Raw genomic sequence first — 25,275 nt, 5'->3', positions numbered from 1 at the left:
AGGTACCTTGTTGCTGCTCTCACCAGTGGGCTCCTCTCGCTCAGACCCTTGCTGTGACCCCTGGGTCGCCTGGCTGGTCTCTGGGCCTCCTGCCTTTTGCCTTTCCCATCCGTCAACACCGCAGCCTGGCTTAGTGAAAAGAGCAAGAGCATCACCTGAGAATCCGGGGACTTCAACTGTGTGATCTTAAGTAAGGTCCTTCCCCTCTCTGGGCCCCGGCCTTTCTCAGAGCGTATTCTGTGCAACAGTATTTACATGAAAGTCTGTGGAAAGAACCAAGCATTCTTCCCCATGTCCCCCGGAGAGTGTCCTCAGCGAAGAAACCTATTCCACCCTCAGCTTCCTAAACCCTGCTTCAACCTTTGAACCCGGCAGCTCCCAAAAGCTCCCTTCCAGTTCCAAAATGCTGCGGTCGTCCCTGTCATCACCTCTCAACCCCGGGTCATCCCAGGAATGGGCCCCTCCATCCTCCTCCTCACTCGGTCAAAAGTCTTATCATTCCTGGCTTATCTGATGCTCTCAGCCCCCACATCCAGCCCACAGACAGGCCATGTCCCTTCCGCTCCCAGTGTTTCCCTCCGACCTTCTGCGACTCTCCATCTCCATTCTGCTTGCCCCACTGCAGTCCATTCTTAGAGTAGCCAGAGTGGGTTTGCAAATCACATTACCTTGCCACTTTGCTTGAAACCTCCCCGTGGTTTATATGAGGTCCCTAGAATAGTCAGACTCAGAGGGAGAGAAAATGAAATGGTTGGGGGGGGGGAGTGGGGACATAGTGTTTAATGGGTGCAGGGTTTCAGCTGGGGAAGATGGAAAAGTTCTAGAGAGGGCTGGTGGCGATGGATGCACACACTATTGTCCTTATTGTCACTAAACTCTATACTTAAGAATATTTAAGGGCCGCCTGGGTGGCTAAGTCACTGAGCGTCTGCCTTCGGCTTGGGTTATGATCCGAGGGTCCTGGGATCGAGCCCCGCATCGGGCTGCCTCGTCGGTGAGAAGACTGCTTCTCCCTCTCCCACACCCCCTGCTTGTATTTCCTCTCTCACTATCTCTCTGTCAAATAAAGAAAATCTTTGAAAAAATATATTTAAAATGGCAAATTTTGCTGTGTGTATTTTACCACAAGGCAAAAACAAATACAACCCAGTGGTTTTCCAATATGTTTGGAATCAAATCCAGATTTGGCACCATGGCAAGCCAGAGTTCTATGACCCGCTGCCTTCCCCCTCCTCCGAGCTCATCTGTGATTCTTCTCCACTCAGTTCCTCAATCCAGCCACCAGGGTCCTTTCTGCACCTCACCCAAACTCATCCCTACCTCAGAGCAGGGCACCTGCTACTTCCTCTGTCGGGGAACATCCCCCGGCCCCCCACCCCAACTCCCAGCCTCTGAAGCCCTGCACTGTCCCACTCCCACAACCTGCCACCTGACCTGTTTCCCCTTGGGTTCTTCTCATCATCTGGGTCTCAGTTCAGTTCCACACCAAGACCCAGCCTAAGTACCTGTCTGCAACAGATGCTTTGAGGACATCCTCTGTTTTAGTACCTTTGTAGTATTCATTATTTACAGTTACAATAACTTGTCTCCTGTACTGGCTTATCACTTTTCTGTCTTACCTTTTTTGTATTTTATTTATCTATTTAAGAGAGACAGGAGCAGGGGGGAGAGGGAGAAGCAGGCTCCCCACTGAGCAGGGAGCCCTACATGAGGCTCGATCCCAGGAGCCTGGGATCATGACTTGAGCCAAAGGCAGACATTTAACGGACTGATCCACCCAGGCGCCCCACTTGTCTGTCTTACTCAGTGCTGGCTTATCACTTGTTTTACCCCACCCTTCTCGAACATAGGCTCCACAACAGTTTGTTATGTTTTCCACGCTGCTCGGCACACAGAATAGTGCCTGGTACACAGCAGATGCTTAGAAGGTATTTGTTAAATGGATAAACAAAAGAAAAGAAAAGAAAGCACTCACTGTGCCGTATGCTGACCTGGGCTGCTCCGTGCCCCATACACTGTGCCAGGTTCTGCTCCCCTCACCCGGGGGTGCCTCTTCTCTCCAGTCCCACCTTCTCTTCGCCTCACCCCTCTCCAGTATTGGTCATCCCTTGTCCTCCACACTGTCCCGCTCCTGAGTGATGGCCCCTCGCCAGGCCCCCAGGCTCCCTTGCTCCAGCTCTTCATGCTCGAACCCCCTGGAATGTACTTGTTCATGGCTCCGATCGCCAGTCACGAAGTCACGCAGATTCTGTGGCAGAAGCCTCTCCTGAGTATCTTCCTCCCCAGTCCCCAGGTCAGCGAACAAGGGCAACTGCAAGAAAAATCTTGCTTTTTAGCCTGGTCCCAGCTCCTGCTCACCTCTAGCTGGTAGCAGATGCCCAACAGATCTCAAGTCTAGTCTCCTGCACGGGTCACATCTTCCAACAGAGCTGGTCAAATACCCCTGCTCCTGTTAGAGACCTGTCTATGGCTCCTCAGTGTCTACCCGGCAAACCTCAAGCCCCCCTGCAGGGATCTGTGGCCTTCCCAGATTGCTGTGTGTGTCTTCTAGGACCCTTTACCTAGTTGTCTATGTTTCATTCAGGTGGAACTGCTGACCATTCCCTAGACAGGACCAACCTGGTTGAGCTCTTTCCCATCCTTCAAGGCCAGTTTGAACCTCCTCCTCCAGGAAACCTCCCAGGTCTCCTCTTTGTCTTCCTCCCGTACTATTTTGGAATAACAGTAACCAGTGTTTACTGAACACTAACATGCAAGGCCTTCTTCTGTATTATCTCGTTTAATCCGTGCATCCCTCTTAGGAGGTAGGTGCTGTTATTATGCAGGTTTCACAGATGAAGAAACTAAGGCACAGAGAGGCGAGGCAAGCACCGACTCCACACTGTGCCCATTTTCATCCTTTCTATGAAACAAGTCTCCCTGTGCCTGAAAATCTACCCCCACAACAATTCCTACTCCGCTGTTCCCTCTGTTTCTACTAGACTTCCCACTCATGATATGGGAAGCACAACCATCTCCTCTCCAAGCTACATTTCCTGGTGGATCAGCAGCCAGGATGGGTTAGGTGGTCCCTCTGGACTACTTCCAACCTAGTCTCGATCACCATGGAACATGGGACCCAAGTCCGAGTGTCACTGGAGCCCAGCACAAAACCCACAGAGGCTTCACATGGTGTTTGCTGAGTGAATGAATGAATGAATGAATGGGATCAGCCTGCCCCACCCTGGAACTCCCTTACCACCTAGCTGTCTCCCCCACAGCAGCCACACAATCTATGGCCCCTGAATGTGGACAGCACTTTCTAAGTGCAAGGTCACTGGCCTTGGTGGGACTCTCCATCTCCTGCTAAGACTCCCCCGGGAAGGCAGGGCGAGGCCCCTGCCCAGACCCGTTTCCACCTCACCCTCACCTGAGCCCCGGCTCTGTTTTCTGCCAAGATGTGACTGCCGTAGAAAGTGGTAGATAACTAGGCACCGTGTCAGCTTCCAGCTTTGCTGCTTTATAGTTGTGACACTTTGAGAAAATCACTTTGTCCCTCAGAGCCTCAGTTTACTCATCTGCAAAATACGGGTTTGATGTCCACACCCTGTCTCCTTGGCAGGCTTCTTTACATTTTCTGAAGCATAAAATGTCAACGACAGTTCACTCTTTCAACAAATGTTTATTGCACATTTACTGTGTCCTACATATTATCTTGTTAAAATTTCAGCCTTCACAGTAACCCGTTGAGGTAGCTATTTTTAATCTTTATTCTACAGATGAGGGAGCTGAGGCTCAGGGACAGCATGTGACTTGCCAGCTGTGCCTGGGGACACGTTGTGGAGACTTGATCTGTGCTTCTGTACGCTTTCCACCCACGTCACTTCCCAGGCTCACTGCTGCTGTCAATTAGCCAGGGCTTGACCATGCCCTGGGTCCCGGGGCCCCCTCCCCAGGCCTTAGTCCCCTCAGCCTTTGCCTCTGTTGTAGAGCAGCAGCAAGGGGTAAGTTTCTGAGACAATGGTAAAACCTCAGTGAGATTAACACTTTGAGAAAGGTCCAGCATCTCACTGTACTTTTTTTTTTTTTTTTTTAGAAAGACTGGGGCGAGTAGGGTCAAGTTTAATCTACTTGTATCTTTACAGGCACTTTTCTTTTTACAAGTCTTGAAACTTGAGGGATCCTTGAGGGAAGCCCAAGGGATTAATTTCGGTTCCCAAATCCCTGCCACGGGAGTCCCCCTCAGGGCTCAGGCAGTCCAAGTTCAGGCTCATCGCCAGCCTGCGCGAGGGGCTCACCCGCACTCCTCAAAGATGTCTGGGTAGTGTCGGAACAGCACGGGTGGGTCCCGGTCACCCCTCACGGGAGCCCGAGGCACAGCCCGGATGCCGGGCCTCCGGCCCCGCCGCCCCCCAGAGCAGGAGCGGTGGATCCACTGGTGCGCTTCCACAGCGAACTTCCTCTTAAAGCGCATGCCGCACTCGGGGCAGGGGAAGGGCCGCTCCCCCGAGTGCATCCGTCGGTGGCTGACCAGCAGGGACGGGTAGGTGAAGCGGCGGCCACAGTCTGCACACACGTGACGCCGCTGGCTGTCCGGAGTGTCCACGCTGGGCGCTGGGGCTGAGGACTGCACGCCTGTGTTCTGGTTGCAGGCAGCACTGGTGGCCGGCTGTGCTCTGCCTGAAACTTTTCTGACGGTCCAGTCAGGGTTGTGTTTAACCAGCTCTTTCGAAGGCTCCTTGCCGGAAGTCTTTCTGGGTCCCTTGGTTCCCCGCCCCGCCTCCCGTGCTGCTTTCTTCTTGTTTGGGGTGTCTCCTGGGAAATGGAAAGTAAGATACGTTTTATTTTATTTTTTAAAGATTTTACTTATTTTTTTGACAGAGAGAGAGTACAAGTGAGGGGAGCAGCAGGGAGAGGGAGAAGCAGGCTCCCTGCTGAGCAGGGAGACTGATATGGGACTCCATCCCAGGACCCTGGGATCATGACCTGAGCCAAGGGCAGCTCAGCTGACTGAGCCACCCAGGTGTCCCAAGATACATTTCATTCATTTATTTTTTAAGATTTTATTTATTTATGACACAGAGAGAGAGCGAGAGAGGGAACACAAGCATGGGGGAGCTGGAGAGGGAGAAGGAGGCTCCCTGTGAGCCTGATACGGGGTGGATCCCAGGGGGCTGGGATCATGACTTGAGCCGAAGGCAGACGCTTCACGACTGAGCCACCCAGGTGCCCCCCAACCCCCAAGATACATTTTAAAACACATTTGCTTACATCCTCTCAGGTTATAGGGTTCTTATAGTTAGGGAAGCAGCAGAAAAGTGCTGCCTAGCGATTGACACACAGGCTTTGAAGGATGATAAACAAATTTCACATCTCCTAAGAGTGACTTATCCGGGGCTTGCCTCTCATGTTTCAAATGGGAATCAATGGTTTCTTTATTTCATAGGGTTGTTGGGAGGATTAAATCAGGAGAGCATATTAGGCATTTAGTAAATGCTCAATAAAACAATAGCTATTACTATTGTGTTTGCTTGATTTTTTATAGGATAAAACTTTTACAGATGAGGAAACATCTTTGCTCAAGTTCACTCCGCTAGGGGATGGTGAGGGGAGAAGAGCCACGTTGTTGATTACTGGGCATTTTCTCTTGTACCACTTTGCCTTGCTTGAGGAATGTGAAAGGCAGACCTGAAGCCCCTTGCATTCCTAGGTTTTAATCGTTCCTGAAAGGGGAGAATGAGTGGTGTTTTCTCCAAGAGGGCCGTAGAAACCTGAGTCTGGGACTTGGGGTCCTGATTCTCCCACTCTGGTCCTAAAACGAGTAACGTCTCGAGTTCTGAAACCTTGTACCAGGTCTGCCTTCTTTCTCCTTTAGTATCCAACATGGGGTGGGGGGGGAGGGTCTTTAATTCCTTTATTGCTGCTGGAAGTGGGGATCTAAAGGAAAACTTCGTGAGACAGGAAGCCCTGGAGCGCCAAGTGGGGGGAGACTTGGGACAATCCCTCACCTCTCAGAGCTCCTCCCAGGCTTTCCCCCTCCTCAGGATCCTGGGCGGCGGGGCTCCAAGCCTCACTCTCCTGTTCCATCCAAGAGATGAGGGCTGGTTTTGGGCCTGGGAATCCTGGGAGAGAACAGGGATCACAGTGCTGGCTTGAGAGGCTGTCCTGGGCAGATGGCACCCCCCTGCCAGGGTAAGGACACCTCCTCAGAACTTAGGCTCAACGTGGACAGGGTCTGCAATGCTCCTGCCTAAAGGAAGCGGACGCTGGGTGGAAGCACTCCCTAACCTGAAGCCCTGGGAGTGGAGGTGGCTGGTGCTGTTGGTGGGATAGTGTGGGATTAGGGCTCACAATCCTCTCGGTCCTCATGTCATCTCCCCTGTGAACCCCAGTGAAGGAGGAGGGGGGCTCTGACCCGGGGCCTCACCGAGCGCGCCCAGGTGGCCGTAGGTCTCCCGCATCACGTCCCGGTACAGGGCCCTCTGCGCGGGCCGCAGACAGCCCCACTCCTCCGGGGAGAAGTACACGGCCACGTCCGCGAAGCTCACGGCCCCGGGCTTCTTGTAACCAGGCCCGGTCTCCCCCGGTCTCAGCGCCAGAAGCGGGGCTGGGGGCGGCGCCATGGGGCCTCCCGGCCCCGAGCAGTGGCCGTGCTGTCCCCGAGGCCACCGCCTCCCCGCGCGCGGCCTCAGCTTTCGTCGTCCACAGGAAGGGCTCCGGAGGTCGGGGCCCCGCCCAGCCTTGGCGTCCGAACGCAGTCGAGGGCACCGAGGTAGCTGGTAGCTAGGGATTCGGGGGTTGTGATGGGGACAAACAAAATCCCTCGGTGTTTATTCACTTCATGGCACCTTGGACTTAGCCGGGTTAAGGGACCCGGAAGGTGTCTTCAGAAAATATGGCGACATCCTGGCTTCAGTTGTCAATGGATGCTCTTAAGGGCGCCATTCCTTGATCATAACAAACATGGCGCCTGTCTGACTTCTCTAGCCTCAGCAGCCGCTTGCCCTCAACTACAATGGCCGCTGCAGGTGGGGGGTTTTAGGTGAGGCGGAGACGGAACACAGAGAAGTGGACTGGGGGGCGGAGCGTTCCCGCCTCCAAGAAAGATGGACGGGCCGTGGCTTCCAGTACCGCTCTTTGCCCGCGCTGCCCGGCGGCCGGTGATTGGCCCACAGAGCAGGAAGAGGCTGCACCGCCAGGCCCCCGGGTGGGCGGGCCGTTGGAAAGCGCACCTTGGTCACCTGGCTCTAGAATCTATGGAAACCCCCTTCATCTGTGGAACTCAGCCTTGTGCTGTCGACGGTCTCCCTCTCTGTCTCCTGACGGCAGGATCTGGAATCGGGCCCCTACCCCTGCGAGAGACGCACAGACCCTCTCCAAACCCTGGGGACAGCTGAGGTAGAAACCAGGTACACGTTTACCGTTGGGACCACGGCTGCGGAGCGCGCCCGACTTCTTGCACCCGCGGAACGGCTCTCGGTCTCTGGACTGGAGCTTATGGGGAGGAACTTTGGTTCATGCGGTTAGAATCGGAGTGGGGAAATTATACATTATATTTTAATTTTCTTCAAGTTAATATGCATGGTTTTTAAAAAGGAATACAAAGGTTTATAATGAAAAAGGCAGCTCCCTGTACCCTTCACCTTTGTTCCCTAGAGACCACTTTGTTGAACTCGTTTTAAGAATCCGAGTTATATCATACATACAGTAAAATGCACAGTTCTTCAGTGTAAAATTGGCTGAATTTTGACGAACGCATACAACCGTGTTAACCATCCCCCAAAACAAAATATAGAGCATTGATGACCCCTGCATGTTTCGTTGTGCACATTTTAAGTCATTACACAATTTTTGACCGTGGCAAAATACAGGTAACAAAAATTAAGCATTTTACACCTTACAGTTCAGTGACATTTAGGACATTAACAATATGCAACCATCATCACTACTTTCATCAACCCCTAAAGGAAACCCTCTACCCTTGGAACAGACACTCCCCCATTTTCCCCTGCCTCTCTCCCTTGACAATCCCGAAGCTTTCTGTTTCTGTGAATTTACTTTTTCTGGATATTTCCCATAAGTGGAATCATGCAATATGTGGCCTTTTGTGTCTGATTCCTGACAGCAAAATGTTTTCAAGGTTCATCGATGTAGCATTACAGGTAAGGTAAGCATTACCTTACTACCTTTTTTTTTATGGTTGAATAATATTCCATTGTACGGATACAGGTTTCCCCTGCTATCCCAAAGTAGAACATTTCTATGAAAACTTTCATAAACTGAAATGATGTAAAGCAAGGAAGCAATTACCATTAATTTATAGGGAAAATATTTTGATCATTCCCAGACCCTATAACTAACCTCTCTTAGGCTCTACTGATGCCTTAGGACACATCTTGCTTAAAGATGCACAAAATAAATGTAGAATAAGCACAGATGCTCACATAGTTCAAAGCTATAGTGGCTTGATGCTGAAAGGCTGAGTGTAGGTCCCTGGGAAGGACCATGATGGGGCCAATCCTGCTGCTCGGCCTGTGAGCTGCATCTAAAAGCAAAAATCCTCTTCAGATTCATTTTGGTTAGTGAAACAGGTACTAATGTAGGTTTTCCTTAAAGCAAAGTAGCCTAATGGGAACTTTCGAAAAACGAGGGGACACCTGGGGCGCCTGGGTGATGCAGTCGGTTGAGGGCATCTGAATCTTGGTTTGGCTCAGGTCTGATCTCCAGGTTGTGGGATCGAGCCCTGCGTTGTCCAGCCCTGTGCTCAGTCTGCTTGTGTTTCTCTCTCTCTCTGCCTCTGCCCCTACCCCCTGTGCTCTTTCCCTCTCTCTCTAAAATAAATAAATATTTTTTTAAAAAGTGAGGGGACACCTGTATGCTATATTTTATTTATCCATTTGTCAGTTGATGGAAATTGGAGTCGTTTTACCTTTCATGTTGCTGTGAACATTTGTGTAAGGCATTTTGTTTAACCGCTTTGAGATAAAATTCACTCATTAGATAACTCAAGTATTTACATTGTACAGGTCAGTGGGTTTGGATATATATGTTATTTTCTCAAATTGCAGTAAAATTACACAAGACTTAAAACTTGCCATTTTAATCATTTTTTTAATCATTTTTAAGTTTACAGTTTAGTGGCATTAATTACATTCACAATGCCGTTCATCTGTCATCACTATTTCCAAAACATTTTCACCACCACAGAAGGAAACTGAGAATCCGCAAGGTGGTCGCTGCTCATACTTTTCCCCAGCTCCTGGTAATTTCCAGCGTGCTTTATGTGCCTGTGAATTTCCCCATTCTAGGTACCTCGTGTAAGTGGAACTGTGTAACACCTGTCGTTGGTGTCTGATTTATTTCACTGCCATCTTAACCATTTTTAAATGTACCGCTCAGGGGTATTAAGGACATTGACATTGCTTTGCAAACATCACCACCATCCTCTCTAAAACTTTTTCATCTTTACAGACTGGATCAATACACTTTTTTTTTTTTTTTTAAAGATTTTATTTATTTATTTGACAGACAGAAATCACAAGTAGGCAGAGAGGCAGGCAGAGAAAGAGAGGAGGAAGCAGGCTCCCCGCCAAGCAGAGATCCCGATGTGGGGCTCGATCCCAGGACTCTGGGATCATGACCTGAGCCGAAGGCAGAGGCTTTAACCCGCTGAGCCACCCAGGCGCCCATGGATCAATACACTTTTAACACTCAGCCTTTCTTATGGAGTTTGTTGTTGTTATTTTTAATATGCTTTAGATTCTCTCCCTCTGCCCACCCCCCAACACCCCTGCTTGCGCCCACCCCTTTGCACGCACGCGCACGCTCTCTCTTGCTCTCTCTTCGAAAAAAGCACTTTAAAAAAGTATGCTTTTACTGTTGTTGCTTGATATATTCATTTTTCTTTTATTTATCTATTTTTAAAGATTTTATTTATTTATTTGACAGAGAGAGGGTACAAGAAGAGGGAACAGCAGGCAGAGGGGGAAGCAGGCCCCCCGCTGAGCAAGGAGCCCAATGTAGAACTTGATCCAAGGACCCCGGGACCATGACCTGACCCAAAGGCGGCCACTTAACTGACCGAGCCACCCAGGCACCCCTTATTTTTATTTTTTAAAAAAGATTTGATTTATTTGTCAGAGTGTGCACATGCAGGCAGGGGGAGTGGCAGGCAGAGGGGGAAGCAGGAGGCATTCCTTGATATATCCATTTTAGAAATTATTTGTGGGCATCCGGCTATGATACTTACTCAGTTTCTAGCCCCATCTCCCTCAGCTCTTTCCCAATATAATGCAATAAATTACTATAAGATTTTCTGGGGCGCCTGGGTGGCTCAGTCAGTTGAACATCCGACTCTTAGAGTTCCGCTCAGGTCATGGTCTCAGGCTTGTGAGATACAGCCCCACATTGGGCTCTGTGCTCAGTGCAAAGTTGGCTTGTCCTCTTCCTCCCCCTCTGTCCTCTCTGCTCATATGCACAAGTTCTATCTAAAATAGATAGGGGGCGCCTGGGTGGCTCAGTGGGTTAAAGCCTCTGCCTTCTGCTCAGGTCATGATTCCAGGGTCCTGGGATTGAGCCCCGCATCGGGCTCTCTGCTCGGTAGGGAGCCTGCTTCCTCCTCTCTCTCTCTCTCTCTCTCTGCCTGCCTCTCTGCTTACTTGTGATCTGTCAAATAAATAAATAAAATCTTTTTTAAAAAAATACATAAATAAAATAGATAGATTAATAGACAAATAAAATCTCTAAAAAATTTTCCTGTATATGCTGTAATTATGTTTCCTTGCTTACCAACTATTTGCTCTTTTTTACTGAGACATATTTGACATCGAACATTGTAAATGTAAGGTGTATGACATGTTTTGATAAATTTATATATTGTAATGATTGCCATTGTCATTTTTTGCCTTTTAAAAATTTCCAGTTGTATTCCCTTTCTCCTTGCATTATCTGTGCTTTCTGCTTTTTTTATTTTTGTTTTTTTATGAGGTTTTATTTATTTATTTGAGAGAGTGAAATCGAGGGTGCTCACAGAGGGACAGAGAGAAGCAAATTCGCCTCTGAGCAGAGAGCCCAATGCAGAGCTCGACCCAGGACCCTGAGATCATGACCTGAGCTGAAGGCAGATGCTTAACTGACTGAGTCACCCAGGTGCCCCCATTTTTTTTTTGTTTGTTTGTTTTTAATATTTTATCTATTCATTTGAGAGAGAGAGAGACAAGCATGATCGGGGTCACGGGCGAAGAGAGAAGCAGACTCCCTAAGCCACCCGGGCTCCCCTCTGCTTCTTTAAGTTGTTCTAAATTACCGGGGGATAGCATCAGATCTCAAATTACCATTTTTTCCCCTGGGAAACCTCCTTCTTTGCCCCCTTGGTCTTCTCTCTCCAGACTTGCCTGAGCCTCATCTGTCATCCCGGGTCTGACTTCCCTACTGTCCAGGGTTGTAGCCTGTGCTTCCTAGATTCAATATGTTCCTTTTTTTTAGTGGAGATGGATCATCTTAATGGTTTGTGGCATTGGACTATCGATACTAGATAGCTTTGTCCTATTGGGAATATTTCTGCAATCAGGCAGGATGCCAGGAGCTAGCTGCTAAGCATGGGGCTAGTCGTTGGGTTAATGAACAAAACCTAGGTCTCTGTTGACAGCAGTCCACTGTCTGCTTTCGGAACCTTGAAACTCCTTGCTTGGCTCTCCTACCTGCTGGAGCACACACTCTCTCTCCTTTGTGTTCACAAATGTTCTTCAGGGCTGACTAAGTTACTGCCTTCATCTTCATATTTTCTTGCCCCACCCTTGTGATTTTTCACCCGGAATACTTATGGCTTTTGGGATGACTTCTGCTGATTTCACCTCAACAATTACTTGCTTATTTTATAACTTTTTAAACTTGAGTCCTGATGAGGCCTCACTGCACTCGTTGTGGTGAATAGTGTAGAAGTGGAATAAAGAAAAATGTATCGTCAGGGGCGCCTGGGTGGTTCAGTGGGTTAAGCCTCTGCCTTTGGCCCAGGTCATGATCCCAGGGTCCTGGGATCAAGCCCCCCATGAGCCCCACATCGGGCTCCCTGAGGCCTGCTTCTCCCTCTCCCACTCCCTCTGCTTGTGCTCCCTCTCTCGCTGTCTCTGTCAAATAAATAAATAAAATCTTAAAAAAAAAAAAAAAAAAGAAACATCGATCTTCAGATAGGAGTCTCTTTCTAAACAGAGAATCAACTTTACCTAAAAAGAAACCACAAAGGATTTCACCTGGACCAAAAATTGCCTTTGTTTACTCAGGTACTGTGTTATAAATCACTTCTTTTTGTACCAGGGATGGAGAAAACTGAAGGAGATGGAACCGAACAATTAACCCGGGGGGTTAACTAAGGAGATTGAAACAAACTTTTAGGACTAAAACTGCCCCATCCTAAGTGGCTGATGTCATGTTGTTTTTCCTGCCAAACATAAAAACACAAAGATGCTCTTGCTTTCAAATTTTTTTATTGCCTACCAAATTGTATATATTTGTTCCAGATTCTTAATCAGATATAATTATAAGAAGTTATAAAAAAAGATAATTACAGTTCATAAATTTTACTAGTCTATAACAAGCTGCATTTGAATTTTTTTTTTTAAGATATTATTTATTCGAGAAAGAGATAGTGCGAGCAGAGGAAGTGGCACAGGGAGGGAGAGAATCTCAAGCCGCCTCCACACTGAGCGCAGAGTCTCACATGGGCTCAGTCTCACAACCCTGAGATTGCGACCCAAGCTGAAACCAAGGGTTCAAGGCTCAACCGACTGAGCCACCCAGGCACCCCAGTGCATTTGAATTTTTTTTAAGATTTTATTAATTTATTTGACAGACAGAGATCACAGGTAGGGAGAGAGGAAGGGAAGCAGGCTCCCTGCTGAGCAGAGATCCCAATGCGGGGCTCGATTCCAGGACCCCAGGATCATGACCTGAGCCGAAGGCAGAGGCTTTAACCCACTGAGCCACCCAGGCGCCCAGTACATTTGAATTTTAAGGGAGAGCTGCTGTTTCTTGCATAAATCTCAGCCTTCTGTTGAAGTGTTTAGGAGTGAAGAATAATGATGCCTGCAACTTACTGTGAAAATAAGATGTATAAATGAGCAGATAGGGGATGGACGGACCGATTGGCATGTAATAAAACAAATGTAGCATAATTATAGAATCTAGATTAAGTATAGACATCGTGGGGGCACTCAGCCACTTGTTCTTCAGACCACGACGACGTGTGAGGTGCTTTCAGGTTTTTTCTCAGACAACCCTGTGGAGTAGCCAAGCGAGACAGTGAAGGCTTAGAAAGGTTGAATGACAGGCTTACGGTCCCACAGCTAGTGGGAACTGAGCCAAACCCGGATCTACTAGTTCAGGAGAGGCTATGTGGTTCACTAAAATAACACCCAGTTCCCATTCCTAATCATCTTTGGAACCCAGAGGTTCCAAGAGCAGTCCTTTGTTCACAGAGATACTTGTGTCCCCCAGGACCGCTCCTGGCATGTGGCTCTGCTTAGTCCCACCCATGTCCTTATTCCTTCAATAGTCTGATCAAAAGTACAGCTAGCAGGTCAGAGTGGGTCAGAAAGACCCTCTTAACTACTGACACATACAAGCATACACTAAAAACTAGACTGGAGATACATGGCCTTGATTTCAAGCCTAATGGCAGGTAATTTACTCTCTTAAACAAAAATGCCGGCATTATGTTTCCAGCTGCTGTGGCCCAAGAACACATCTTCATTCAGCAGGTGTAAAATCCCGACAACATGCAAATATCTGAAGAGAAAAACACTGCAATCACTGATTCATAAAAGTTGGAGGGGAAAAAAAAAACCCTTTAAGCTAAGCTTGACACTTCTGTGCACTCTGCAATGTGAGCATGGGCAGGACAATTCCCCACCTGAAGCCATTGTTCTCCTCCCTGTGGTCACCTTCAGGACTTTAAGACCAAGAGTGCCAACAGCGGCTTGACGCTGCACGTGTTTCCTTGCCAGATGTCTCATCGACACTGGCTAAAAGAATCCTTGGGAGAGCTTCCCCTGCTGAGGCTAGGCCCGAGGTGTCCCTTCTGTTCCAGGGATACTCAGAATGTATGGGCTCCTTTAATGGGTTCTTGCACTAAGGGGCCCCATCTCTGAGGAACAGGAGAGACACAGACCAGAAAGCAGAATGTTCTGAGGGAGAGAACAGTCCAGGGAGAAAAGCCAGGTAGGTGAATGATTTCCTACGAAGAAACTCCAAATGGGACTTGGAAGTGGGAGCGAGAGCCTCAGAAAATGGGTTCAGCCTTCAGGTGGCCTTTCAGATTCCCTCCTCCTCCTGAAGGACCAGCTCTGTGCTCCCTGAACTCAGAGCTTTGTTTTCCTTAAATGCCTACTTCCTTTCCATTCATTCCTTATCCCCCAAATACATAAACTTTGCCTTTCCCCTTCCAAAGAAAACAGGTCATCTCTTGTGAGCTCCATCACCCACATTCTTGAAATATATCTGGAAAGCACCGGAAATGAACTGGGGGATCCTGGCCTCCCAAAACAAGGACTGGCTCCGAGAGCCCTACCGCAGGCCGCTGCCACCTCGGCCTCTTGCCAGAGCGATGGATCCACTGATGGGCTTCCAAGGCATACTTGCGCTTAAAGCCCTTCCCACACTGTGGGCAGGGGAAGGGCCGGCTGTCAGAGTGAATGCGCTGGTGACTGAGGAGGAGAGAGGAGTAGGTGAACCGGCGGCCACAGTCTGGGCAGGGGTAGGGCTTCTCACCTGTATGGGTGCGCCTGTGGATGGCCAGCAGGGAGCTGTAGGCGAAACGGAGGCCGCAGCTGGGACAGCTGTAGGGCTTCTCGCCTGTGTGTTTGCGCTGGTGGACGGCTAGCAGGTAGGGGTAAGTGAAACGACTTTTGCAGTGTGGGCATGGGTAGGGCTTCTCTCCGGTGTGAGCCCGTCTGTGGATGGCCAGGGGGCCCCTCTGGCGGAAACGTCGCCCACAATCAGGGCACGAGTAGGGCTTTTCCCCTGTGTGGATGAGCTGATGCTGGAGCAGGTACTTGCGCTGGGAGAAACAGGCCCGGCACTGGTCACAGGGGAAGGGCCGTTCCCCGGAGTGGACCCGCCTGTGGGTGGCCAGGAGGGAGGGGTAGCTGAAGTTGCGGCCACAGTCTGAGCAGGAGAAGGGTGATCTGTGGGTTGTAGTGTCCCTGAACCAAGGCTTGACTGGGCTCTGCCCAGAGTTCCAGCAGAGCTCTGAGCAGGTGGTTCTGTGGCCGGCACCCTGTGGCCTGCTGGATGGTGACCACTCCTCGAGAGACACTTTCTCACGCTCCATCTCTCTTTGCTTTGGACTCTTCATCAGTTCTTCCTCTTCATGCTCATCCCTGGATCCTGAGACAGGGGAAAAGATTAAAGTTGAAACTCAGTAGCACGTACCATACAGTGGCCTGCCCCGGGAGGCAGCATGAATGTCTGAGCATATGGCAGTCTTCGAGACTGGGGCCTCATCAGGCTCAGAAGGCCATCCCGGAGTAAATGCAAAATTCATCATCTGGCTGGTGTTAACACAGAAAGCTTTGAAAATGGGAGATAAATGGAGGTGTCAACAATATTGAACCCCTCCCTCCTCTGTCAGGCAATGAGGGTGGTGATGGACCCAGCCTTCATAGAGCTTACTGTCCTGAACCTGTTTATGATCCCTTCCCAAAATAGCCATCAAATGATCTCCCTTGGTGCCTTCAAGGCCATCGCCAAAATGTCTACACTTGGGCTATACTCCAGGTTCCACGGGAAGACCTGGGAACAAGCATTTATTATGACATGGCTGCAGAGAAAACACATTTTTTTTTTTGAAAACATGCTTTCTTGATGTTAAAATATCTGATGAGTGATATCATCATTACAGTGTGACCCACATCATACCCAAAAGGAACATCTGTCTTCATTTCATTACACAACAAAAAACAAATTACAGTTGTGTTTCTCCTTTCGCTTGGCTGCCCTGGCAACTCGGGCGCTATTTTGCACTAAACTGGGGTTTCCCTGTATAACTAAGTGGTGCTGTTAAGTCCCAATTTAGCGGTTCTACGAGCCATTTTGCAGTGAGACTGGAACTTTCTGGGGATGAGGTATAGAGAGACACGATGGGGTTTTGGAGGGGGTGGTGTGTACTGTGGATCCGAGTTGGGGCAGGGGGTTCTCAAAGGTCCCATACTGGGTTTGAAGTGAAGTACCTGTTATCTTTCCCCTGTCTCTGATGAGAGCTGCTGGGGTCTCACCCTCCGGATCCTGGGCCTCCGGGCTCCACGCCTCCACCTCTCCTTCCACCCAAGAAATAAAGGCGGGTTTGGGGCCTGAAAATCCTGCGGAGGGGAAACATTGGGTTCGGCTGAGGACCCCAGAGGGGAGGATGAGGGTGCTCAGTTCCCACACTTCCAGCCCACTTGTCTCTGGGGACATTAGTCCCCCCCCCTTCCCATGGATTACTGGGTCCTGGCTGGACCGCCGGGCCTCACCGAGCGCGCCCAGGTGGCCGTAAGTTTCCCGCATCACGTCCCGGTACAGGGCCCTCTGCGCGGGCCGCAGACAGCCCCACTCCTCCGGGGAGAAGTACACGGCCACGTCCGCGAAGCTCACGGCAATGGGGCTGCTTTCTCCGGTCAGCCCGCTCCCGGCCTCCCCGGGTACATCCGCCAGGAGCGGAGTCAGGGGCGGCGCCATGGGAAAGCCCTTTAGTTTTACGCCAAGAAAAGCTTCCTATCTTCTGAAAAAATTCCTTCAGGGCCATAGCACTGCCCTTGACCAACATGGCGTCTCTCCGGCCTCAACTTCCCTTTCCTTTCCGGTCGCCTCTTACGTACCAAGGGGAAAACCAGAAAGGAGATTGGCTCCGCAGCGCAGCAAATCGTAGATGACGTGCGTTGGTTGGACAGCACCTAGAGGACCGGTGAAGAAGGAAGGCTGTGATTGGTTATGCTGGAGCGGCCTATTTGAAAGGCTGAAGGGAAGGGAGGGACTGGTCCGAAGGTGGAGGGTGCTGAGGGGTTAGGAGGCTCTCTTCACCTGCTTTACCCGAACGGGACCTAAAAAAGAGGTTTTGACGGGTTGGAGCTACTCCCTTCTGCTACTCCATGAGACCTCTTGCGAGCAGATGCAGATGTCCCGGGCTTGTAGGTGAGTAAAAGCCCACGGGCAAACGATTCTGGAGATGATGGAAGTGAGGGATGGCCGGTCCCCGCCTGCTGTGGGTGCTCAGGGCAAGGCTAGCCCTGTGCCTACCGGTATTTGATTTGGCCCATGCCCCGACGTCATAGATGTCTTGCCTTTCACAGTTGCAGAAGCTGAGGAACGGAAGGCCCAGGTCACTGCTCACCGGCACCAGAGCCAGATTCAACGTTACTCTCTGGCTTCCAGGTTCAGCTAAGTGCTTCGCTAAGCGCTTACTGTACCCTGTCTCCGTCGGAAAACTTGTGTTTAAATTACAGCTCATAAATACTAATAAAACTAGGAAACGAATCAGATCATCTCTGAATCTGTTTAACAGACTTTTCCATCTAAGCAATATTTATAGGAGCAGCGAAGGAAAGTTCTAGAGCTGTAACACAAAAGCTCTCCATCCCTCTAGTGAAACCACTTTGAAGACATAGTATAGCTTTTCAGTTTATGTGTCTATGCATTCTATTTCATAATATAACCACATTCAATAGAATGCATAGATTTGCAAGTGTTGAACGCTGTTACACTACGGGGGAAGTAAGTTGATACAACTACTTTGGAAAACTGGCAGTATCTACTAAAGCCGAATATATGCATACCTACCACCCAGCAATTCCACTCCTCCCTGTATACCCAACAGAAGTGCATAGGTATATTTACTGAAAGACGTGCTCAAACGGTCACAGCAACACTAGCTGCAATAGCCAAAATCAGGAAACTACCCACAACAGTAGGAAAATGAATAAAAATATTGTGCAATATTCATGGGAATGCTATTCACAGAATACTATTCAGAAATAGAGAATGAGTGATCTAGAACTACATGCATAATATGGATGAATCCTGCAGACGCGCTGTTGAGCAAAAGAAGCCAGACGCAAAATGATATGTAATATGAGATTCCACTTATATAAAATATAAAATCTGGCAAAACTATCAAAGTTATTGCTAACCCAAGTTTTTTGTTTGTAAAGTACTGATAATATTCTTCTTTTTTTTTTTTAAGATTTTATTTATTTATTTGACAGAGAACAAAAGTAGAAGGAACAGCATGCAGAGGGAGAGTGAGAAGCAGGCTCCCTGCTGAGCAGAGAGCCCAATGCGGGGCTCAATCCCAGGACCCTGGGATCATGACCTGAGCCAAAGGCAGATGCTTAACTAACAGCCACCCAGGCACCCCAATATTCTGTTTCTTGATCTAGGCTCTGGTTACACAGATGTGTTCTGTTTGTGAGAATTGACCTGCACACTTACGTATGTGTGTTATGCTTCAATTAAAAAAACAAAAAGTTGGGGTGCCTGGGTGGCTCAGTGGGTTAAAGCCTCAGCCTTCGGCTCAGGTCATGATCCCAGGGTCCTGGGATCGAGCCCCGCATCGGGCTCTCTGCTCAGCGGGGAGCCTGCCTCCCTCTCTCTCTCTCTCTGCCTGCCTCTGCCTACCTGTGATCTCTGTCTGTCAAATAAATAAATAAAATCTTTTTTAAAAAGTCTCCTCCCTCTAGTCTTCCTTCCCCTTCCTAGAGGCAACCTCTGTTACCAGCTTCTTGTGTCCTTCTGGAGATAATTTAGGTACTTAAAAACATACACTTTTTAAAAACATACACTTTTTTTCTTTTTGTAAGTAGCATAATAAACACACTGTTCACTTTGCTTTCTTTTCTCACTTGATACATCTTATAGTTTGTTTAATTTCAGCACATATAGATCGCTTTTTTAATGGCTGCATACCTAGTGTTCCACTGTATGGATGAAACAGTTTATTTAGTTCATTTTCCATTGATGAGCTATTAATTGGTTTCCCGTCTTACTATCATAAAATACGTAAGTCACATCCTTAGATATATTTCTTTAGGCACATATATGAGCATGTCTGTACAATAAAATTCTAGAAGCAGAATTGCTGATTCAAAGGGAAGGCTAGTGTCTTAAGCCATTTATTAATTAAGATTTTCTCCCGGGGCGCCTGGGTGGCTCAGTGGGTTAAAGCCTCTGTCTTCGGCTCAGGTCATGATCCCAGGGTCCTGGGATTGAGCCCCGCATCGGGCTTTCTACTCAGCAGGGAGCCTGCTTCCCTTTCTCTCTGCCTGCCTCTCTGCCTACTTGTGATCTCTGTCAAATAAATAAATAAAATCTTAAAAAAAAAAAAAAGATTTTCTCCCAGATCCACAAGAAGCATTGATATATCCAGAAGATATATGATATTTATTTTGTATCCTCAAGCTACTCTGTTTTGAGAAGCATGGCTTAAGGTCTTTTATTTATTCAGGTGGCCTGGCAAACCGAGTAAGGGACACCAAAGATGTCCATGTTCTAATCCCTGAAACCTGTGAATATGTTATATTGGCAAACAGAACTTTGCAGATATGATCAAGCTAAAGATTTTCAGATCAGAAGACTATCTTGAATTATCCCAGTGGATCTAATGTAATCACAATGATCCTTTTAAAAGGGAGACAGGAGGCTCTTCTGGGCTTGGAGCTGGTTTGCAGCAACATGGCTAAAATGTACCAAGAAGGTCAGAACTGTCATTAAATACAGGACCCATCATGATGCCTCCCTCAGGAAAATGATGAAGAAAATCGAAATAAAGGGCTCTTGGGTGACTCAGTCGGTTAAGCATCTGCCTTCAGCTCTGGTCATGGTCCCAGAGTCCCGGGATCGAGCCCCACATCAGGCTCCCTGCTCTGTAGGAAGTTTGCTTCTCCCTTTCTCCTCTGCTCCTTCTCCCTTTCTCCTCTGCTCCTTCCCCCACTCATGCTCTCTCTCTTTTCTCTCTCTCATTTACTCTCAAATAAAATCTTTTAAAAAAAAAATCGAAAGAAGCCAGCACTCCAAGTACACTTTTGCTCCTCAGTGGCAAACCAAAGATGAAAACATGAGCCATGATGATCTGGCGCTGTGGTTCCTGCATGAAAATGGTAGTTTCTGGATCTACAAGCCCACTTCTGTTGTGACAGTGAAGTCTGCCATCAGATGACTGAAGGAACTTTTTTCATTGAGTTAATTTATATAAACGAAAGAAGAGAGGGAGGAGGCAGGAAGATGAAAGCCGAAGAAGATATGACAACAAAACAGATGGGAGTGATGGATTGCTGGAAAGGGGACACAAACCAAGGGCTTTGGGCAGCCTCTAGAGGCTGGAAAAGGCAAGGAAAGGATTCTCCTCTAGAGATGGCCAAATGCAACCTTGCTAACACCTTGATTTTAGTCCTGGAAGACCCATTTTCAGACTTTTGGCCTACAGAATTGTAAGATAGTAAGTTTGTGTTATTTTAAAGCACCTAGTTTGGTAATTTCTTATAGTAGCAATTGGAAACTAATCCAGGTAGCATTACTGGGGAGCTGTTTCTGAGCTTTGTCAAGCACTGTCTTGGGTATGGGAGCATTCTCCCAGCTCTGAATTCAAGAACTGAAGATCTGCAAAAAGCATTACTCAAAGAGATTATGCTGAATGAAAGAAGCCGTGGACAGGAGAATACACACTGTAGGACTACTCTGGCGGAATGTAGATGGTTTTAACCAGGATGATGGTAATATTCTATATCTTGATCAAGGTTCTGGGTGTAAGCATTGTCAACACTCAGCAGATACACACTTGAAGTTTGTTTGCATTTTATTCTATGGCAGTTTGTTTTTTAAGATTTTATTTACTTACTTGAAAGAAAGAGCACGAGAGGACTCAGAGGCAGAGGGAGAAGCAGATTCACTGCTGAGCACAGAGCCTGAACCAGAACTTGATTCCAGGACCCCTGGGATCATGACCTGAGCCAAAGGCGGACGCTTAACCAACTGAGGCACCCAGGCGCCCCTCTATGTCAGTTTAACTAAAAAAATACATAAAGCAGATACTGAGCTCTAGTTAATGATGTGCATGCTGAAGTGTTCAGGGTAACGTGTACTGATGTTGACAATTTTTTTGAACTGCATCCAAAAAATAAAGTGGACTGGAATAGAGGTGGATAGTTAATGCAATGAAGTAAGTACAGTAAAATGTTAACGCTAGAATGAGGTGGTGTGTATGGGGGGTAGTCACTGTGAAATTCCTTCAGCTTTACATTTGAAAACTTTCAAAATAAAATGGGGAAAAAGAAAAGAGAAGCAAGCTGGATATTGTCCAGACAAGGCATGAATAACCATTTTTAAAAACATACAATGAAGTGGCATTTATTTGGCAACTGCCAAATAATATTTGTTCATAATATATATATTTGTCATAACATATATATTTGTTCATAATATTTGGCAACTGCCACCTGTCTTTCAAAACTTTGTCACCTTTGTGATTTTGATTTGGTTACATTGAATCTGTAGATTTCTTTCAGTATTGTGGCCATCTTAACAATAGTAAGCCTTCTAATCCATGAACGCAAGGCGTCTTTCCGTGTGTGTAAGTCTTTAATTTCTTTCAGCAGTATGTTGTAGTTTCCAGTGTACAAGTCTTTTGCCTCCTTAGTAAAATTCATTCCTAAGTATTTTATTCTGTTTAATGCTACTGTAAATGGAATTACTTTCCTAATCGCTCTTCTGGATTGTTCATTGCTGATCTATAGAAATGCAACTGATTTTTGTGTGTTGGTTTTGCACCTTGCCACTTTGCTAAGTTTATTTCTTAGCTCCGACAGTTCGTGTGTGTGGACTCTCTAGGGTTTTTAGATATAAGATCCTGTCATCTGTGAATAGAGATCATTTTACTTCTTCCTTTCCACTTTGGATACCTTCTGTTTCTTTATATTGCCTCATTGCTCTAGCTAGAACTTACGATACAGTATTGAAAAGAGGTGGCAAAAGTTGACATCCTTGGGGCTCCTGGCTGGCTCAGTTGATAGAGAGTATACGACTCTTGATCTTGGGGTCATGGGTTCGAGCCCCACTTTGGGTGAGGAGCTGACTTTAAAAAAATAAGTAAAATATTAAAAAAGCGAGAACAAAATCCTGGGCATCTTTGTCTTGTTCCTGATTCTAGGGGGAAAGTTTTCTACCTTTCCCCACTGAGTGTGATGTTAGGTGTGGATTGTTCATCTATGGCCTTTATCATGTTGAGGAAGTTTTCTTCTATATCGAATGTATCAAGAGTTTGGTTTTTTTTTCATGTTTTTGTCATGTTTAGTTTTGTCAAATTCTTTTTCTGTGTTGAGATCATCATTTTTTGATCATTTTGTCCTATTATTGTGGCATAGTACATTGACTGACTTTCATCTGTTGAAGCCTTCTTGTATTCCAGGAATATATCCTGGTCATAGTGTACAACCCTTCTAATATGCTGCTTTGGTTTGCTAGTATTTTTTGAGGATTTTTCTATCAATTTTTGTATGGGATAGTGGTCTATAATTTTCTTATAATGTCTTTGTCTAGCTCTGGTATCAGTGTAAGAGTTTTTAAAATATATTGTAGACTCAAACCCCTTTTCAGATATATCTTTTGGAAAGAACTTTCTCCCATTCAGTAGACTGTCTTTCAATTCTCTTCAGGATATCTTTTGAAGCTCAAGTTTTAATTTTGATGAAATCAGTGAATCTATTTTTATCTTTCATCATCTGTGCTTTTTGTGTCAAAGCTAAGAAACCATTATCTGATCCAAGTCACAAAGACTGACATCTGCCTTTACTATTAAGAGTTTTATAGTTTTGGGACGCCTGGGTGGCTCAGTTGGTTGAGCAGCTGCCTTCAGCTCAGGTCATGATCTCAGCGTCCTGGGATCGAGTCCCACATCGGGCTCCTTGCTCGGCGGGGAGCCTGCTTCTCCCTCTGCCTCTGCCTGCCACTCTGTCTGCCTGTGCTCGCTCGCTCTCTCTCTCTAACAAATAAATAAATTAAAAAAAAAAAAAGAGTTTTATAGTTTTAGCTCTTACATTTAGGTCTATGGTTTGTCCACATTGAGTTAATTTTTTTTAAAGATTTTATTTATTTATTTGAGAGAGAGAGCACAAGTGGGTAGAGGGGCAGAGGGACGAGCAGACTCCTTGCTGAGTGAGGAGCCTGATGCAGGGCTTGATTCCAGGACCCTGAGATCATGACCTGAGCCGAAGGCAGACACTTAACCAACAGAGCCAGCCAGATACCCCAAATTAATTTTTATATATGGTTGAAGGTAGGGATCCAGCTTCATTCTTTTGTATGTGCATATCTAGTCCCCACACCATTTGTTGAAAAGACGGTTTCACTTTTTGAATTGTCTTGGCAATTCTGTTGAAAATCAGTTGGTCACAGGGGTGCCTGGCTGGCTCAGTTGGTAGGGCATGGGACTCTTGATCTGAGGGTCATGAGTTCAAGCCTCACATTGGGCATGGAGCCTACTGGAAAAGAAAGAAGTGGGGGCCTGGGTGGCTCAGTCACTCAAGTGCCTGCCTTCTGCTGAGGTCATGATCCCAGGATCCTGGGAGCAGCCCCACATCCAGTTTCCTCTTCAGTGAGGAGCCTGCTTCTGCCTCTCCTTCTGTTCCTCCCCTTATTCATGCTCTCTCTGTCTCAAATAAAATCTTAAAAGAAAAAAAAAGGAAGAAAAGAAAATCACTTGATCATAAATACAAGGGTTTGTTTCTGGAAGGACATTTTCTCTCATTTAATAAATTCCTGTCATGTAATCCTTCCATCCTTCAGTTGCACAGGAGTGTCCACTGTGACCTAAGTGGGAGTATAATGACTTAAGTGAAAATGTAAGGTCCTTATGTTTTGCTTATAGTTTGGAGATTTTGTTCATTAGATTTTTTTCCTTCAAAAGCTAAAACCTTTTAAATCCTTTAGCAAGTCCCTGTGAAAATACTATACTGTGTACAATAAAAGTGAAAGGTGAGTACCTAGTATCCAATGCTTAACTGACTGAGCCACCCAGGTGCCCTAGTATTTTTCATTTTAGATTAAAAATAGGCAGGAGCACCTTGGTGGCTCAATCAGTTAAGTGACCCACTTTTCATTTTTGCTCAAGTTGGGATCTCAGGATCTTGGGATGGTGAGATCAAGTCCTGCATGGGGCTCACACTGGGTGTGGAGCCTGCTTGGGATTCTCTCTCTCTCTCCCGCTGTCCCTCCTCCATTTATCACTCTCTCTAAAAAAAAAATAAAAAATAAATTTAAAAATAGGCATATTACAGGGGTGCCTGGGTGGCTCAGTGGGTTAAAGCCTCTGCCTTCGGCTCAGGTCATGATCTCAGGGTCCTGGAATCGAGCCCCACATCGGGCTCTCTGCTCAGCAGGGAGCCTGCTTCCTCCTCTCTCTCTGCCTACTTGTGATCTCTGTCTGTCAAATAAATAAATAAATAAAAATCTTAAAAAAAAATAGGCAGTTACAGAGCACATATACTAAAATCAGAATGATACAGAGAAGATTAGCATGGCCACTGCTCACGGATGACCCGCAAATTCGTGAAGTGTTCCATATTTTGTGCAGTCCCCCACCAAATGGCCACGCTTTCCAGATGAACTTGGAGGAAATGATAGGAGTCAAAGCACAACATGTGGCACTGAATAATGAAAATTGTGGCATTTTGCTAGAAAAATACTAAAAATAAAATAAAAGGAGGCATACAGATAATGAGAAATGTTAGACTTAAATATGTGTTGAAAATTTATGAGTAACTTCCAAAAGAACGTATAACTTTCAAAGAACAAGGGGTGAAAACCTGCATAAAGAAAGAGTATGTAGCAAAAAATCATTAAGTCAATATAGAATGACAAATTGAGAAAAATATTATATTCCAAATTATATTCCAAAGGACTCATTTCTTGCTAAAGAACTACAAATGCAGAAGCCAAAGGCTAACAACAGAAGAATAGATAAACAATATAAATGGCAATTCACATCTTAAAGCATTTTGAAAATATAATCACTTGTAACAGGGGAATGCAACATAGAATTGCATGATGGTATTTTTCAGCTTTCAGATGAGCAAGGATCAAAAAGTTTACTGATGGCGGGGGGAGGGTTTGCTGAAGAGGGTGGGCAGGGGGAAGAAGTTTGCTGACACTTCTGTCCCAAAATAGTCCCCCTCGTCACTCATCCCCTCATCCTGCACTGAGCACTTCCTGATAATGGTTTATCTTTTTCTTTAGCCTGGAATCTCCATGAGGGCAAAGACTATATTGTCCACTGTTGCA

The 25,275-nt window shown here is 46.8% G+C and overlaps 2 protein-coding genes across 4 annotated transcripts; both read right to left on the bottom strand.

The window, feature by feature from the left end:
• Positions 1–3,643: 3,643 nt before the first annotated feature.
• On the bottom strand, positions 3,644–6,955 carry ZNF688 (zinc finger protein 688). 2 transcript variants are annotated; one of them, XM_080829872.1, is made up of 3 exons: positions 6,407–6,955; positions 5,988–6,101; positions 3,644–4,794 (listed from the first exon to the last, which is right to left on the bottom strand). In XM_080829872.1, the coding sequence occupies exons 1-3, from the start codon at positions 6,600–6,602 to the stop codon at positions 4,274–4,276; spliced, it is 831 nt and encodes a 276-aa protein (XP_080685998.1). In that variant the 5' UTR covers positions 6,603–6,955; the 3' UTR covers positions 3,644–4,273. The 2 variants fall into 2 exon arrangements, with proteins under 2 accessions (XP_080685998.1, XP_080685999.1); XM_080829873.1 differs by lacking the exon at positions 5,988–6,101 and having other exon boundaries at positions 6,407–6,935.
• A 5,491-nt stretch (positions 6,956–12,446) lies between these two features.
• On the bottom strand, positions 12,447–16,812 carry ZNF785 (zinc finger protein 785). 2 transcript variants are annotated; one of them, XM_080831095.1, is made up of 4 exons: positions 16,485–16,812; positions 16,203–16,331; positions 14,743–15,360; positions 12,447–13,761 (listed from the first exon to the last, which is right to left on the bottom strand). In XM_080831095.1, exons 1-4 carry the CDS (start codon positions 16,687–16,689, stop codon positions 13,727–13,729), a joined length of 987 nt encoding a protein of 328 aa, XP_080687221.1. In that variant the 5' UTR covers positions 16,690–16,812; the 3' UTR covers positions 12,447–13,726. The 2 variants fall into 2 exon arrangements, with proteins under 2 accessions (XP_080687221.1, XP_080687220.1); XM_080831094.1 differs by having other exon boundaries at positions 12,447–13,252; positions 16,485–16,794.
• Positions 16,813–25,275: the final 8,463 nt, after the last annotated feature.

The sequence above is a fragment of the Martes martes genome (assembly GCF_963455335.1).
Source record: "Martes martes genome assembly, chromosome: 18".
Lineage (NCBI taxonomy): Eukaryota > Metazoa > Chordata > Mammalia > Carnivora > Mustelidae > Martes > Martes martes.
The sequence above is the reverse complement of the archived record's forward strand: the minus strand, read 5'-3'. Positions and strand labels throughout refer to the sequence as shown.